General features: G+C 43.5%; 1 protein-coding gene across 1 annotated transcript in view; it reads right to left on the bottom strand.

Moving 5' to 3' along the window:
- Positions 1-9,755, bottom strand: part of GALNT12 (polypeptide N-acetylgalactosaminyltransferase 12) — a 44,203-nt gene extending 34,448 nt beyond the window's left edge. The window contains 1 exon segment of the mRNA XM_021066576.1: positions 9,344-9,755. Coding sequence (XP_020922235.1) covers positions 9,344-9,708 — 365 coding nt within the window. The 5' untranslated portion in view covers positions 9,709-9,755.

The raw sequence follows: 17,463 nt of genomic DNA, 5'->3' as shown, positions 1-17,463 counted from the left end.
GAAATTTAGTTTCACATATGCACAGGACCAAAAAGAAATGAGTGGAAATTAGGTCAGGGAGGCTTTCAAAAATGAAGTTTATTCCATTTAAAAGACTGTCCTTTAGTCTGAAATCACATCCTCACTGTTTGGATTAAAATTTATCTCTTCTTATGATGGGAAAAATAGGCGAGCAGGATAAGCTCTGCTTGACCAAACAGACTTGGGACCATACGTCAGTCCTTCCTTCAGTGGTTTTATGTGTCTTCACTGCTCTGCAAAACCCAAAAACTCAAGACCACTGTTCTCAAATGTCCAGGTGAGCTATTTGTGTGCCCTTTGATGACAGGAACCCTGGGTACCACCCAGAGCTTTGAAGTGTTCCTCTTCTCATGTATCTCATATCAATTTCTAAGAATTCCTCATCCAGGTGAATAATCAGAGATATCCTGAAGGAGGTTTGACGTCAAAATTTTTCTTTGTGACATTACTTATAATAGCAAAAATCTGTCAACAATTTCAATGTCCAAGAAAAAGTATTAAAATACAGCACTATTGTATGAAGAAACACTACATGGCCATCCAAAGCCACATTTTCAGAGAACATTCAACAATTTTAAAAAAGGGCGACTCCACTCTACTGTTAAATGAAAAAAAGCAGGGTACAGATCTATAAACAGCATCATGCCAGTTCTATAAACAATAAAGTGTGTGTACACACACTCACACATCAACAATAAACAATGGAGAAATATGCCAAAAATTCAACAATGGTGATCTCTGAGCAGTGGGGTTACCACCGATGATTTAATTCTTTAAATTTTTCTGCATTTGAAATTGTTCCATAATGAGCATGCATCACTTTTATAATCACAAGAAAGATTTTTTTTAAAGCTGTATTTTTCTTTAGCTTCTCATAACAAATGTCTTCATTGAGCAATAATGTAATATTCTACCCTCCCTTTTTGGTTGGCCTGGTCTAGTTTCTCCTTTGTTCTTTTATTTTAAAGTTTATTTCTTTATTTAAAAAGTTTCAAGTTTAATTAAATTTTTATTTTATATTAAAGTGTACTTGATTTACAATGTTGTATTAGTTTCAGATTATAGCAGCAATTCAGTTATATATGTACATATATCCTTTCTTTTTCAGATTCTTTTCCCATATAGGTTATTTTAGAATACTGAGTACAGTTTCCTGTGCTATACAGTAGGCCCTTGATTATCTATTTTACATCTAGTAATGTGTATATGTCACAGATACCAAAACTCCTAACATAAATCTAAACTCCTAATTTATCCCTCCCTTCCCCGCCTTTCCCCTTTGGTAAGCATAAATTTATTTTCCTTCATTCTTTAAATCATCCCTTTACAACAGCCAAGACATGGAAGCAACTGAACGTTCATTGACAGCGGAATGGATAAAGCTATGGTATATATACACAATGGAATAGATAGATTAGCCACAAAAAAAAAAGAAATAATGCCATTTGCAGCCATACGGATTGACCTAGAGACTATCATACTAAATGAAGTAGGCTAGAGAAAGACAAATACCCTACGATATCACTCACATGTGGCATCTAAAATATGACACAATGAACTTCTTTACGAAACAGAAACATACTCATAGACATAGTAAATGTATAGTCACCAAAGGGGAAAGGGAGTGGGGGAAGATACATTAGGAGTGTGGAATTAGCAGATTCAAACTACTATATATAAAACAGACAAGCAAGGTCCTACTCTATAGCATAGGAACTATATTCAGTATCCTGTAATAAACCATATTGGAAAAGGATATGAAAAAGAATATGTATACATGTATAACGGAATTACTTTGTTGAATACCAGAAACACAACACTGTAAATCAATTATACTTCTTCTTTTTTCTTTTTTTCTGTCTTTTGTCTTTTCAGGGCTGCACCTGCGGCATATGGAGGGTCCCAGGCTAGGGGTCAAGTTGGAGCTGTAGCTGCTGCCCTAAGCCATGTTTGCGACCTACACCACAGCTCAAGGCAACGCCAGATCCCTAAGCCACTGAGTGAGAGCAGGATTCAAACCCACGTCCTCAAGGATGCTAGTCAGGTTCATTAACCACTGAGCCATGACGGGAACTCCAATTATACTTCAATTTTTTTTGCCAATATATTAATCTTTATTCTTATCCTTTCCATTGGTCTTTCTTCAGTCCTGATAATTATACTTTGATTTTTAATAAAAAAGATAAAACACCCCTTAAAGACATTCTCCTTCATGAAGTTCAATATATCTTCTCTGAAAACACTTGCCCCTTTTTCCTGAGTGATAAAAAGATGTGCATCCTTCCATTAGACAAGGGTAGCTAGACATCACTCATGGTTCCACTTCTGCATAGGAGACAAGAGAGAGCTCAGAACCAAATTCACCAAAATCACAGTGAACCATCTTTTCCTTAACGTTCTGATATAATCCATGTGCTTTGTAAGGATGGGGGCTGAACTGTGTTTTTCTCTGTATTTTCAGCATGCTTTGTCCTGTACCTGGTAATAACAGTGACATTTACTGAGTGCTTAGTACAGGATAGGCAATGTGGCAATAAGGCATTTTATATGCCTCATTCCACGTAACCTTTACAACAACCCAACTGGGTGGGGATTACCATAATCTCCACTAGTAGAACATATGTCTATGTATTAAATGGTTATGAATGAGTGGGTGTGGTAAATGCCTTTTGATCTTTTATGTTTATATTCAAGCCATCATGCAAATGTCTCTAAGAACATGAAAATTCACATCCCTTGTTGAATAGGCTAGGGAGGTCATAATGTACATTGCCCAGAATGCTTTCTCCTTTCTTCACCTTACTTGCACTGTGATTTCTCTTTCAGGGACCAGGCCTCCTGGACTCTCAGTCTGTGTGGTGTGTACAAGCCTGGACACACACACACAAGTATATGCATACATACACACACGTATATGCATACACACAATGTGTATATATACACACAACCCTCGGGAAAGTCACATGCCCCGGGCCAGACCAATCAACATTTTCCTGATGACATTAGTAGAGTCCCTGAATCCAGGGCCCAGGATAATCTGAACCCAGTTCTAATCCCAGACTTTTCTGTGATAGAAGTCGATATATTTTCTTTTATATTTAAGTCAATTTACATTGAGTTTTCAGTCACTTTCAGCCAAAAGAACCCTAACTAGCAGAAAAAAAATGTCTTTTTTTTTTTTCCAGTCTTTTTGCCTTTTCTAGGGCCGCTTCCTGCAGCATATGGAGGTTTCCAAGCTAGGGGTCTAATGGGAGCTGTAGCCGCTAGCCTGCACCACAGCCACAGCAATGCAGGGTCGGAGCCCCGTCTGCGACCTACACCACAGCTCATGGCAACGCCGGATCCTTAACCCACTGAGCAAGGCCAGGGACCGAATCCGCAACCTCATGGTTCCTAGTCAGATTCGTTAACCACTGCACCACAACAGGAACTCCAAAATAAGTCTTTTTGTAAAGTAAATATAGGACTTCCACTCCTGGTAATACAAAAGATTAAAATGCCTGAAGAAACTCACCAGATATAGGACACCCAAAAAAATTCTTGATAAAATACTTTTTAAAAATCTTCTCAAAAAAAAGGAGTTCCCATCGTGGTGCAGCAGAAACAAATCCAACTAGGAACCATGAGGTTGCAGGTTCCAAAATGACAAAAAATAAAATAAAATAAAAATCTTCTAAATGCACAGCTCAGCCTTTAGAAAAGTAAAAGCAGTCCTCAGAGCCCAAGAACAACAAGAAAACCTATGAACCTGGGTATAAGAGGTATTAGACACAGAGCATAAAATAAGAATGCTAACTATGCTTAAATAAATCAAAGAGGACCTCAAATGAAGGAGAAAGAAACAAGAATCACAGACAAATTTAACTCAGTGTATACATCACACAGCAATGGTGTAAGCCAGGGGGAAATGGAATACTGTCTTCAAATGCCAAACTATCAACCTGGATTTATATATTCAATCAAACAACATTTGAAGAACAAGAGCCAAATAAAAACATTTACAGATAAACAAAACTGGGAGTTTACAACAATAACCTTGTCTACAGCAATTAATACATGATATATTTCAGGAAGACAGAAAAGAACCTTAGAAAGGTCTCTGAGATCCAAACACCACCATTCAGAAAAGAATGATGGGCAGAGAAAATGGCAAACTTGTGGATATATATAAACAAAATACCGCATTTAAAAAAAAAATTTTTTTTATGGCTGCACCTATGGCATAGGTAAGTTCTTGGGCCAGGGACTAAATCTGAGCTTCAGCTGCGACCTACACTGCAGCTGTGACAACGCAGGATCCTTTAACTCACTGTGCCAACTCATGTCTCACAGCAATCAGAGCTGTTGCAACTGGATTCTTAACCCACCACACCACAGTGGGAACTCCAAATACCACATTTTTAAAATGTCTAATGTGTTTGTTTAAAAAGCAAGACAAATGGGGTTCGCACTGTGGCTCATCAGTTTAAGAAATGGACTAGTATCCATGAGGATGCAGGTTTGATCCCTGGCCTCTCTCATTGGGTTAAGGGTCCGATGTTGTCACAAGCTGTGGCATAGGTTCCCGGATGTGGCTTGGATCCAGAGTTACTGTGGCTGTGGTGTATGCCAGCAGCTGCATCTCTGATTTGACTCCTGGTCTGGGAACTTCCATATGCTGCAGGTGTGGCCATAAAACAAACGGAAAAAAAAGCAAGACAATTTAAATACTGGAGTAAAATGACATACAAATTAGGAAAGAAGGTGATCAAAGTTAAAGCACCCTAAGATCCATAGTTGTTGTTAACTTTAGACCTTTTAGAGTTAAATATGTACTTTTCATTTTACCACAAAAGATTGGAAATAGATAATATAACTGCCAAATGAGTAGAGAGAGAGAGAAATAGAACAAGAAGGGGAAAAACTCTGTCAACTCAAAAAGCACTGCAAAAAGAAGGGAAAAAGCACATAGAAAAGGCCTAACAAATAGAAAGCATAAAATAAGATGGCATATTCAACACTAAAGTATCAGGAAGCACGATAAGCATAAATGGATATAACTATCTAGTTAAAGCCAAAGACTGTCAGTCTGGATTTTTTTTTAATGACAACACAAAATCCAGTCGCACGCTAATTAGAGACGTGCCTAAAACCTAAGGACAGAAAAGGGGTGCAAGTAAAAGGGTAGAAGAAGGTAACAGGAAAATTCTCACCAAAACGAACTAATAAAATAGTCTCAGTGTACAACCTTGTTGAGAAAGCAAATTAAACATCAGTCTAATCTCCACACCATATATGTGTTTTTTCCAAAGGTGATGTTGTCAAGAGACTAGACAAGCAGGCCGCCTCTCTGCAAAAAGAGAAATCCTAACTCATTTCCTCCCGCCCACCCCAGAGAGACACACTTCCTTTTGCTGAATTACCTTTTTAGAGCTATTTTGAGACTCTTTGCTATCCCAGCACCCACATCCTAGGCCCTGAACTCAGATACACAGCTGTCACTATAGTATGAATAAGTCTAACACCAGAGCAAGGAGTCAAGAATTGCAAACACCTGTGTGCATTATTTACACACTTTTCTAACCAGAAGTTCACAACTCCTCAGTGACAGCGGAGAACAGCTGATGTCTGCATGCAGCGCATCCCCATGACATGCTTGGTGGCAAAGCACTGCTCCAAGGGTGCTGTCACTCCACTTTTCCCTCCTGCTAAACAGGTCAAAATGCAAATGAGAACGACCCTACAGGATTATCCCAAGGCTTCCCCAATCTAGGAAAACTAAAACTTTCTGCAAGTATTGGTATGTTATTAGCCATCATCTACGTGTGCCACAACTTACAACTGTGATGTCACCACTAGTTTCAACTGCACTTGACCTGTTATTAATCCCCACTTTGTCTAATGCTGGTATTCTCCCACACGCTCAAAGGCACCCAGCCTTAATCTTCAGACTGAGAAATCCACAGGCTCTAAGCCAGTAGCTTTCTACCCTAGTTGCACATCAGCCTCCGCCTAGGCCCTACCCACTAAAATTCTAATTTATTGTTCTGGGTAAGGACCCTTGCATAATTTTTAAAAGCTCCCCAAGGCCACAAACCCAGTTATCTGGCTCCCCACGTTGGCCTGCTGCCATCTCAGAGTGAAAGTTCCCTCTCTTTGCCAGGCTCAAATGAGACAGTATTTAGGAAAGAGTTCTGCAAAGCCCATGCTTACTATACTACCACACAACGATTCCTTGTCATCCTCTTCCTTCTCCTTGATTCAGTAACTAATAGATAAAAGCTGTAACTAACAGAAACAACAACAACATGCACCAATTCACTGGCATATGAATTACTAGCCTCAAAGGAGGGCCTGGGTCTATACGGAGTCTCCGGGAATGAGAGTCCACACTTGGAATGCATCTCTTGGTCTGGCACAGTCTAAGACAGCAGACCTGGTACCAAGGTCTGCAGATGCCAGGAGGAGCCAAGCTCCCAACTCCTTGCTTACCATAACAGGTTTTTCCAACTGTAAAGACATTCATTAAAAATGTGTGTGGGCCTCGTAATACTCATGGTTGAGTATGTTCTCACTCATGTGTATCTTTTCCAAAATCTATTTCTTTATCTGGAAAAGTCTAGAAGGATACATAGCAAAATGTTAACAGTGGTTCTCCCCAGGGTGGTAGGTTTATGGGTGATTTTTCTTTTTCTGCTTCTCTATATATGCTAATTTTTATACTTTGAACATGTATTGCTTTTATAATTAAATAAATAACTGCCTCCACTTCTAAAGGGAGGGGGGGGAGGGAGGTCCCATCGTGGCTCAACAGTAATGAACCCAAATAGTACCCATGAGGACTCAGGTTCGACCCCTGGCCTCCCTCAGTGGGTTGGGGATTCGGCATACTGTTAGCTGTGGTGTTGCAGATGGGACTCAGATCTGGTGTTACTGTGGCTGTGGTGTAGGGTGGCAGCTACAGCTCTGATTCAGCCCCTGGCCTGGAAACTTTCAAATGCCACAGGTGCAGCCCTAAAAAAGCCAAAAAAAGGGTAGGAGGAGAGAAAAGAAATGGGTTCTAGGGCAGCTCTGCCCCATATCTGCGTATCGCCTCGAGGGCACAACTTTTCCTCTCTAGTTAAACAGGATGCTCCCTTGGGGACTTCCTTCCCATGACATTCACGGGTCCTAAGCACCCTCTGCTTATTAATCAAACTTCCAAACTCAGCCCCCCCAACCCTGACTGTGAACTCATAATCTGCCATTCTGGCTTCTCAGGCTAAATCTTAAGACCGTATTAGGTCCTCGCCCTCGTATGAACTATAATAAAAGTGAGTCTTTATGAAAGTCCCTGACCCTACTGGCTACACCTAAGTTTTCGTTCAAGGACTGGCTGGTTTGAGACCAACAGAGATGGAGCTCACCTTTCTCTCCGGCTAGGACCCAACAGGCCTTGCTGCGGGGAATGAAAGGCAGCAGGCATTCACACTCCTTATCACGCTGGGTTTGGATTAACTTCCCAGGGTCAATGCAACAGCAGGATCTACAAGCAAATCCTGACAGGACACAGGGCAGCTGTGTCACCATGGAGATGGGATACCATAAGCCCCACAGGTCACTCACAGTGTTTCAAAGAGATTTCACAACCTGGAACAATAAAGGAAGTTGGAACCCAGAAAAGAAAAACTTTATGACCAATCCCTGGATGACTCTCAAAAGCAACCTCCTGAGTGTATTGTTGGCAACAGGGAAGGCAGGAAAAACTAATCAGAACCTGAGTACACAGCGCATTTCCGGGTGTCAGACGTTTTATTAATTCCTGGGTTGTGTTGCTTCTATTCATTTTCCCTATTTTGCAGATAGGGAGGCTCAAAGAGGCTAGAGAATTTGTCCAACATCACAGAGCTGATGAGCAAAAGAGCCAGGATTCCATCTCACACGAGCCGGGTCTGAACCCGAGTCTGACCTGAAAGCTTCCCCTAGACCTTACCTCAGTGAGCACCCTTGGAGTCTCAAGGAGATAAACATGTATTCAGCCATTTGGCTAAAGTAGAGGAACTGCTACCAATGCCAACAAACAAGGCTCTATTCAAAAAGATTAATAGCAAAAATGCCTATGGTAAAAGCATAAGATAAGCATGAGCAGATCCTGAAAAATAACAGAGACAGTGAGGTGCAAATCCATCCAAACTTTACGGATAGGAGCAGAGGCGGGGCCTCCTCCTACAGGTATTCATGCTCTCTCTGGTCAAGGATCCAGACAGCAGGTTCCTAAAATCCTAAAATCAGCACGGTGCCAAGGAGGGTCACAGTTCCCCAAAGCCAGATCCACCACCTTCCAGCTGCGGGGCCTTGGATGAGTCACTGGGCCTCTCTGAGCTATTTCCACGCCTGTAAAGCAGGAATGACAGGGAACTGGGAGGGGCAGCAGGTGTCTGGTACACACAGAACCCCCTCTCTGAACCCTCTTTTCCTCAAATTCTTTAAGGAGGGGGAATCCAAGAGGGACCTGGAAAATCCGTATCAAAAGAGGAAAGGAGAGAAAAGGCCAGGAGAACCATCCTCTACCTGCCAGCTTGCTCCCTTCTCACCTAAGCAGTGGGAACCACACACACCCCCACCACCCCACCACCACTGGGGGCCAGCAGCTCCAACATGAATTAGGCCTCTGACCACACAGGTTCTGGGACTGTGTCACCCACAGGAGTGAGCTGGGCTGGACCACAGCCATGAAGGAGCCCCCCTCCCCTCCCCCCCACTGCCACCAACAGACTCCTTCTTGCCTTCTGCCAACTTAAGCTCAGGAATCCAACTCCCAGAGAAAGGGAAGTTGCTGTTTCTGACTGGCCCCTCCAGGCACCTTTCACCTCACCTTTCCGGCACACCCTCACCTCCTGATTCATCATGGGCCCTGGCACACTCAGGTGGGCACAGGTAAGTGAATGAAGCCTGTCTTGAACCCCACAGATCCCTACCTTCACCAAGGCAAGGCTGTTATGGGTGAAACTGGACTGGGGTGCCTTAGTACCCAGAAAGAGCACCCAAAGGGTCTCATCTTAAAACTGTCTAGCCTCGGAGGCTCACACTTTTCAGGGCCGAATGACAGACTTTCTGGGGTGGGGAGCCAAGGGACCACCTAGTGACGGATTGGTCAATGTCCGAGATTTTTCTACTTTCATTTTTTAAAACTTTTTGCGTCCCCTCCCCTCATATGAACCCCTTCACTGCCAACTTCCGAGTAACTCAGTAAGACGCCTGATCCTCAGGTTTTTCCCGGGTTCCACCCCACCAATTCACAGCTGCAGAAACCAAGGCCCGGGGACTCCTTGGACGATGCTCCTCCCGCCACCTGCGAACTCACAGCGGGTTCCAGCGCTCTGGCAGGCGACGGTGCAGCGAGATGCGGTCGCTGAGGTAGATGTTGATCTGGTGCAGCCGTAGGCTCTCCTCCTGCAGCCGCAGTTCCTCGCCCTGCAGCTGCAGCCACACCGCCTCACCATGCGCGCCCAGAGAGTCCTCGGACACCGGCGGCCGCGGCAGGACAGGGTCGCGCCGCCCCGAGCGCCGACTGCGCTGGGGTTCTGGCTCGGGCGCCCCGGCCCCGCTCCGCGCCCGCAGCACCGAGCCTAGTGCGGCCAGCGCCAACAGCATCAACAGCGCCAGCAACGCCTCCCGGCCGCGCCGCAGCCCTCGCGGGCAGCGCCTCCATGCCGCGCGCCCCCACATGCGCCCGCCAGCTGCGCCCAGCGCCCGGCGCGCCCTGAGGCGGCGGCACAGCCCGCGACCCGGATCCCGGAACCTCCGCGCCGCCCCGCCCCCGGCCCGCCCCACCTGCGCACCGCCCCCTTTCCGCCCCTCCCGCCTGCTGCCAAGGGGGCTAACTTTTAAGGGGTCCCCAGACAAGTTTGATGAGACATGCTACTTCCTCGCTGGGCTGTGTGCTTTATTAAAAACGTAGTGGGGAGTTCCTGCTGTGACGCAAGGGCGATCGGCAGCGTCTTGGGAGCGCTGGGACGCAAGTTCGGTCCCCAGCCCCGGCACAGTGGGTTTGGGACGCAAGTTCAGTCCCCAGCCCCGGCACAGTGGGTTTAGGGATCCGGCATGGATTCATATCTGATCTCTGGCCCAGGAACTCCATGTGCCACGAGGCGGGAAAGAAAGGAAAGAAGAAAAGAAAGAAAGAGAGAGAGAGAGAAAGAGAGAGAGAGAAAGAGAGAAAGAGAGAAAGAAAGAAAGAGAGAAAGAAAGAAAGAAAGAAAGAAAGAAAGAAAGAAAGAAAGAAAGAAAGAAAGAAAGAAAGAAAGAAAGAAAGAAAGAGGGAGAGAGAGAGGGAGAGAAAGAAAGACAGACAGACCATGGCAGCTGTAAAACCCTCAGCTCAGTGCCTGGCACGTCATAAATGCTCCATAAAAGTTGGCCGAGAGTGCTGTGAGGGGCGCTATGAATTTCAATGCCATTATCTCATCTGATCCTTACCCAGTCCTTTAAGAGGGGTAAAAAGATTATTGATTCCATTTTACAGATAAGGCGACTGAGGCACAGTGAGGCTAAGTGACAGGAGGCTTTCTTATTGAGGCCTGCAGGCATACTGACCTAAGACGTTCTGCCCGGTTCCCTTGAACAGCAAACCCTCTACTGGCTCTCATAGCCAATAAACTGTTTCTTATTTCTCACTTCACAGATGCCTCCAAAAAACTAATCACAGGAATAAACTACCCCTCAGAGTAACAGATGTATACACACCCACAACATGACAGAACACACCACAGCCCTTCATGTTAAGTAACCCTAGCCTTGGCTAGAGGTTTCCTTTGCGGGGCTTGGGGAAATGAGGAAGCCACAGGGGTGCTGGGAATATTTAATAGGGTCAAGATTAGAGTGGAGCATGAGGCTCTCTTCAAGGCAGAAAACTGAAGTGTGGGCCAAATAAACCTCAGTAATCGACATAAACAATATTTTTCAAAATCAAAATGACTGCAAAAAGTCCACAATGAATATCAAAATTTTAAAGGCAGAATCTGACCCTGTGTTTGCACATCTCACTTCACCCATCTCACCCTAATCCAAGCCCTGATTCTATATCTTGATTTTGGTGGGGTACATGGATATATTCATCAAGTTCTTCTTTAAAACTTGACTATGACAGCTATATATCAGTTTTTTAAAAGGCAAAAATTGAATTAAAAGGATAAAGGAAGAAGAACCCCTACCCTCCAGGACAAGTGCTGAAGTTCTCAGCTTGACAGGAGAGACTCCCAGAATGGGACTCCAAATAATTTAAGGTTATCTCCAGTCACTGGTGGAGAGGGGAGGCAGGGCTTCACTCCAGGCCTTTGCACACATTGTTTTCTCTGCTTGAAATGCCCTTCCCCATCTAGCAAACTCCTACCCATTCTTCAAAGCCCCACCAAAAGCTACCTCTTCTATGAAGACCTCAGCAATTCCACAGCCTTTTAATTAAATGTAAAGATCACATGATCCCTTTGTGTATTAGTCAGGGTGACACTAGAATCAAGGCAGACTTATAACTGCTTCAACCAACAGAATATGGTAGAAGTGTAGTTCTGTGTCTTCTCAGGCTAGGTATAGAAGGCCATGAAGCTTCCACCTTAGTTATGTGATCACCATTCTGGAGCCTTGAGTTTCCAGGGAAGATATCCGACTACCCTGGTGCCATTTGGCCAGAGAGGCCACAGGTAGACACCCAGTCAACAGGACCGGCTGAGCCCAACCTTCAGCCAACCAGCCAGCCCTGGCATCAGACAGGTGAGTGAGGAAGTCATCTTGGAATTGGCTTTTCTCCAGTCATCTCAACTGTGGCCTCAGAAATTATAGAACAGAGAGGAGAGGTGCCCTCTTCAAATCCCTGACCCAGAGCATCCATAAATGTAATAAGATGGTTTTTGTTTTACACCATGAAGTGTTGGGGTAGTTTGTTACACAGCCATAGATAACCGGAAGAAATGGATGCTTTTTTTTTTTTTTTTTTTTTCTGTCTTTTTGTCTTTTTGCCTTTGCTAGGGCTGCTCCTGCAGCACATGAAGGTTCCCAGGCTAGGGGTCTAATCGGAGCTGTAGCCGCCGGCCTATGCCAGAGCCACAGCAATGCGGGATCTGAGCCACGTCTGCAACCCACACCACAGCTCACGGCAACGCCAGATCCCCAACCCACTGAGCAAGGCCAGGGATCGAACCCACAACCTCATGATTCCTAGTCGGATTTGTTAACCACTGCACCACGACAGGAACTCCAATGGATGCTTTTAATCAACATATTTCAACAGGAAATACTTATTGGGCATCTACTATGTCCGCCAGGTACTAAGCACACTGTAATGAACAAGGGTCAATGATAAACACAGCTGGACACTAGTTAAACTGGGAAGGAACTTTACGAATCAGTAACATACTATTGCAATAGGGAAAAAGGTCCAGAGGGAACAAATTCAACTTTGATTTGCCCAGAGGTAACCAGGAATTTTAAGTAGAGTCAAGAAAGTGAAAAATTACAAAGGACCGGTTGGCATAAATGCTGATTCGCCCAGCCGTGTCTGCTGGCTGGCAATCATCAAAGTCAGAGTTCTATCCGCAAACCAAGACTGGGAGGCAGAAGCCATATCCTTCCTGAGGATTACATTTTAAAGGAATGGCTTTCAGATTCTTGAGAAAAATACTCCTGAATTGTAGGAGATACGTATACATCTCAAAGGGACAGAGAGAGGATTCACAATTGTAAAACCCTCTTTAGTAAATGCTCTAAGAAAGGGTGGTCAGGGGCCTCTGGTTAGGTGTTGGACAGAACAAACAGCAAATTCTTTGGGTAGCCTTAAGCTTTCTCAGGCAGGCACTTAAGGGGGAGGGGTGCTAGGGTCATAGGCATAGAAACTATGTTAGTGTTTAAGTCTTTTAACATGAGGGGAGGTGGGTGGATGAAATCATTTGTGTTGAGAGTCTTTAGGGTTGTTTTTTGTTTGTTTGTTTGTTTTTTGGTTTGGGGTTTTTTTTTTTGGCCACACATGGCATGTGGAAATTCCCAGGTTAGGGACTGAATCCGAGCCATAGCACCACCCAAGCCCCTGCAGTGACAACTTGGATTCTTAACTCACCACACCACAATGGACGAGAATTCCGAGAGTCTGTGGGGTTTGTTTTTTTTTTTTTGGTTTTTTGGGTTTTTTTTTTTTCCTGTCTTTTTGCCTTTTTTTTTTTTTGTCTTTTTGCCATTTCTTGGGCCGCTCCCGCGGCATATGGAGGTTCCCAGGCTAGGGGTCGAATCGGAGCTGTAGCTGCCAGCCTACACCACAGCCACAGCAATGCGGGATCCAAGCCGCGTCTTCGACCCACACCACAGCTCACGCCAATGCTGGATCGTTAACCCGCTGAGCAACGGCAGGGATCAAACCCGCAACCTCATGGTTCCTAGTCAGATTCGTTAACCACTGCACCACGACGGGAACTCCGAGTCTGTGGTTTTTATAGGCCAAGGATGAGCCCTAGTCAAGAGGAAAGCTCAGAGGAACCTGTTTAGAGTTTGGTCAAGAAGAGAATCTTTGTCACAAGACAGTTTTGACATCATGGTGCTGAGAGTGTAATGGAATGGATGGATAATAACAAGATAACTTTGGAGTTGTGATCAGTATTTTGAAGAATTACAGGGTGCTAAAGGGACTTGTACTAGTAAAACCTGGTTTGGTTTAGGAATTTAGGAAGGATTCTCTGAGGAAGTAATGTTTACACAAATACCTGAATGTTAAAGTAATATCAAAGACTTGAAATCACATTTTATTTTATTTTTTATTTTTTTTGCTATTTCTTGGGCTGCTCCTGCGGCATATGGAGGTTCCCAGGCTAGGGGTCGAATCGGAGCTGTAGCCACCGGCCTACGCCAGAGCCACAGCAACGCGGGATCCGAGCTGCGTCTGCAACCTACACCACAGCTCACAGCAACGCCGGATCGTTAACCCACTGAGCAAGGGCAGGGATCGAACCCACAACCTCATGGTTCCTAGTCGGATTCGTTAACCACTGCGCCACGACGGGAACTTCTGAAATCACATTTTAGGTTAATCTGGAACTCCATCTGCTGGTACCCAGCTCAAGAAAATGAATAGTTTTGTATCTTTTGTGGAAAGATAAAATGTGTGAACAGGGAAGCTAGTCTAAAGGTTTTTTTTTTTTTTTTTTTTTTTTAATCAAATATTCTCTATTCTCAAGGGGACCATAGCCAAAAAGTTAAGAAGCATAAGTCTGGCCTGATTTCTCATTTTACAGATGGAGAGCCTGAGACACAGAGTGGGAAAAGGGTCTCAGACAAATCGGTGGTTCAGGCAGAATTAGGATCTAACTTGCCATCTGCTCCCATTCATAGCCTCTGGTTACTGGCTGCCTAGAGGAAACAGGCCTTCTCTAAGTATCTTCCCCAAGGCTCCAGGAGGGGGATGGGGGATGGGGTGAACCATGCAAAGAAACTCCTGCCCAGAACAAACTGCTGCTAATACCAGACTAGTGGGAGGTGGCTCTACCCACAGAACAGAGTCTGCACCTTGATGCTGGAAAGCAGGGGTGATAGGAAAGGCTTGGAGCTGTGTCTTTTGGCCTCTGTCCAGATACCCAAGACATTTAAGATCTGTGGTCAGGTTAGAAAACAGACAGACAAGAATTTGGAGGCCAAGTCCAATACAACTTGGATCATGTTGGAATACTTCCTAACAGAGACTGAGTTGCAGACAGAAAAGTGATGGAATTGGCCCTCACAAGACCTAGGTACAAGTCCCAGGTAATAGATATAAGCTGTCACTTATTGAGCACCTATATGTGCTGTAAGCTGCTAGACTGTTTTTCACATATCATCTCATTTTACCCTCTGAAAACCTTGCAAAGTAGACAGATGAGGAAATTTAGGCTTAGAGAGGTGAGGCAGTTTATTCAAGGTCACACAACAGACAAGTGGCAGAGCAAGGATCTGAGTTCAGGTCTCCAGACTCCTAGTTCAGGACTGCCCACCACACCTCTCACTGGCAGGCTGTGAGACCAAAGGTGGCTTAGTTTTGTGGGTAAGAGCACAACCTTGGCAGCCACTTGCTTGAGCTCAAATTCCAGCCCCCACACAGATCCTTGTGGCCTTGGACAAGTTACTCAACCTCCCTCAACTCAATATGCTCATCTGTAAAATAGTGGTGACAATAATAGTACCTGAGAAGGACTGAGTGATGTCCACATAGACAGCCTTGCTGGACACAAAGGGTAGAAAGAGTTTCTGCAAGGGCAAATGGAAGATGTCCAGTGCCTTGCTACTCAAAGTGTGGTCCTTAGACCAGCAGCATTGGTACCACCTGGGAGCTATTAGAAAGACAACAGTATGTTGGTAGAGGTAACTTAACAGAAGTTACTCTGCTTGTGCAGAGTCAACACCCTATAAATATTACTAATGATGACAAGTTGGCAACCATAAAGGGCAAATCCAACTGGGACCTTAATTCTTTTTATATCTCTTCCCAAACTGAGTAGTTTGTCCTTTCCTTGGGTTTCTTGTTAGTTTAGGGAGCTTATTTGTTCTTTGACCACATCATCTCATCTGATGCTCAAGGAACAAATAGATTTCTGTAGAAGGCACTTTTATTTGTCATATTAGCTCCCTTCATTACGAATCATTTCATCCCTTTTAGAGCTTAATGTGATGTATGGTAGACATGGCATTTCAAACATTAGCAAAGAAAAGTTAGCTGATTTCAATCTATGATTGGGGCGACTTGATAAACGTTTGAAAAAATAAAGTTAAATCCCAACCTCACACCTTACACCAAAATAAATTCCAAATGATCTAAAAATTTCAAAGCAAAGAAATAATAAAAATAAAATCCAATGATTAAGGTATTGGATGAACAAAAAATCCAGAGACCATTATGGAAAAGATTATAAATTTGACTACATAAAAAAATGTTAATTCTGTAAGGCCCCAAATAACAGAAACTCAAAGAAACAAAAATAAAATCAGAAAGATATATTTATAGATAACATTTAGTCAGTATGTGAATCAACAGGGAAATAAAGAGAACAAATAGAAATAAAAATAGCCAAAGGATTTAAAGAGATAGCACTCAAAAGATATAAATGGTCTATAAATGTATCAAAATATGCTCAACTTCTCCACTTAAAATGCATACAAACTAAACTTAGTCCAAAATATTTTTTCACCTATCAGATTGGCAAAGACTTAAAAAGTTATTATTCCCAGTGTTGTCAAGGATGTGAATAAACATGCACCCTTATCCAGTTGGTAGGAATGCAAACTGGTATAACCTTTTGGAAAGCAATCAGGCAACATTTATTTGAAATGTTAATGTTCTTATCCTTTTGATTCTGCAATTTCACATCTAGGAATTTATCCAACAGAAATAGATTCATAAGTGCTCAAGAGATAAGATTACAGGAAGCTTATGACAGTATGGTATATAATAGCAAAATGTTGGAAACAATCCAAATTTCCATTAATAGGAGATTATAAAGTATTATACACCCATACCTTATATATACCACAGTTATTAACAAGAATGACATTAATCTAGGTATTTAACATACAAATGTTCTTAAGATGTATTTTTTAAGTCAAAAAAAAGCAAGTTGCCGGCGCTATTTTGGTAGTTTTTGTTTGTTTGTTTGTTTTTTGCTTTTAGCGCCATACCCGAAGCACATGGAAGTTCCTAGGCCAGGGGTCAAGTCTGAGTTACAGCTGCCAGCCTATGCCACAGCCACAGCAACAGGGGACCCAAGCTGCGTCTGCGACCTGCACCGCAGCTCATGGCCAGATCTCTGACCCACTGAGTGAGGTCAGGAATTGAACCCGCATATTCATGGACACTAGTCGGATTCCTTTCTGCTGCGCCAGGGCAGGAACTCCCGATTTTGGTAGAACATGTTAAAACATACAAAGGAAAAAACTCTAAAGAAATATTCGCCAAACCATTAACTGTATTATATTTATTTCTGATGAGTGAGAGTCTTTGACCCTTTCATTTTCGTTACATTTATTCTTTTTTTTCAATAAGTATTTACTGATCACCTACCACTTGGCAGGCAATGTACTAAATTCTAGCGGTATGATTGTAAACACCCAGAGCCATTGATCTCAAGAAGATTACATTCTTTATTTCGGCAACCCTGGAATTCTTTACAACAAATATTATCATCTTACTAGGGGAAAAGTTATGTATTTAAGGTAAATAAATACTTTTTACAGATTATTTTACTTCCAACCCCTGCCCTTAGCTCCTTTCTAATCCATTGCACCAGTCTCTGCTCCCCTCATCCTCCTGTTCTGTCTTTCCAATCTGTTTCCTCTCTTTTCTACAACTACATGGTCACACTCAGTCTTTCTGCCCAACTTATGGCCAAGCTCTCCCATGAAGTTGTGAATTGATGACAAAAGCTCACAGCTCACCTCGTTCTGCAAGCATGTGGGATTCCCAGGGGGGCATGCCCTATC

The sequence above is a fragment of the Sus scrofa genome, chromosome 1, assembly GCF_000003025.6.
Source record: "Sus scrofa isolate TJ Tabasco breed Duroc chromosome 1, Sscrofa11.1, whole genome shotgun sequence".
In the NCBI taxonomy this organism is placed as follows: domain Eukaryota; kingdom Metazoa; phylum Chordata; class Mammalia; order Artiodactyla; family Suidae; genus Sus; species Sus scrofa.
The sequence above is the reverse complement of the archived record's forward strand: the minus strand, read 5'-3'. Positions and strand labels throughout refer to the sequence as shown.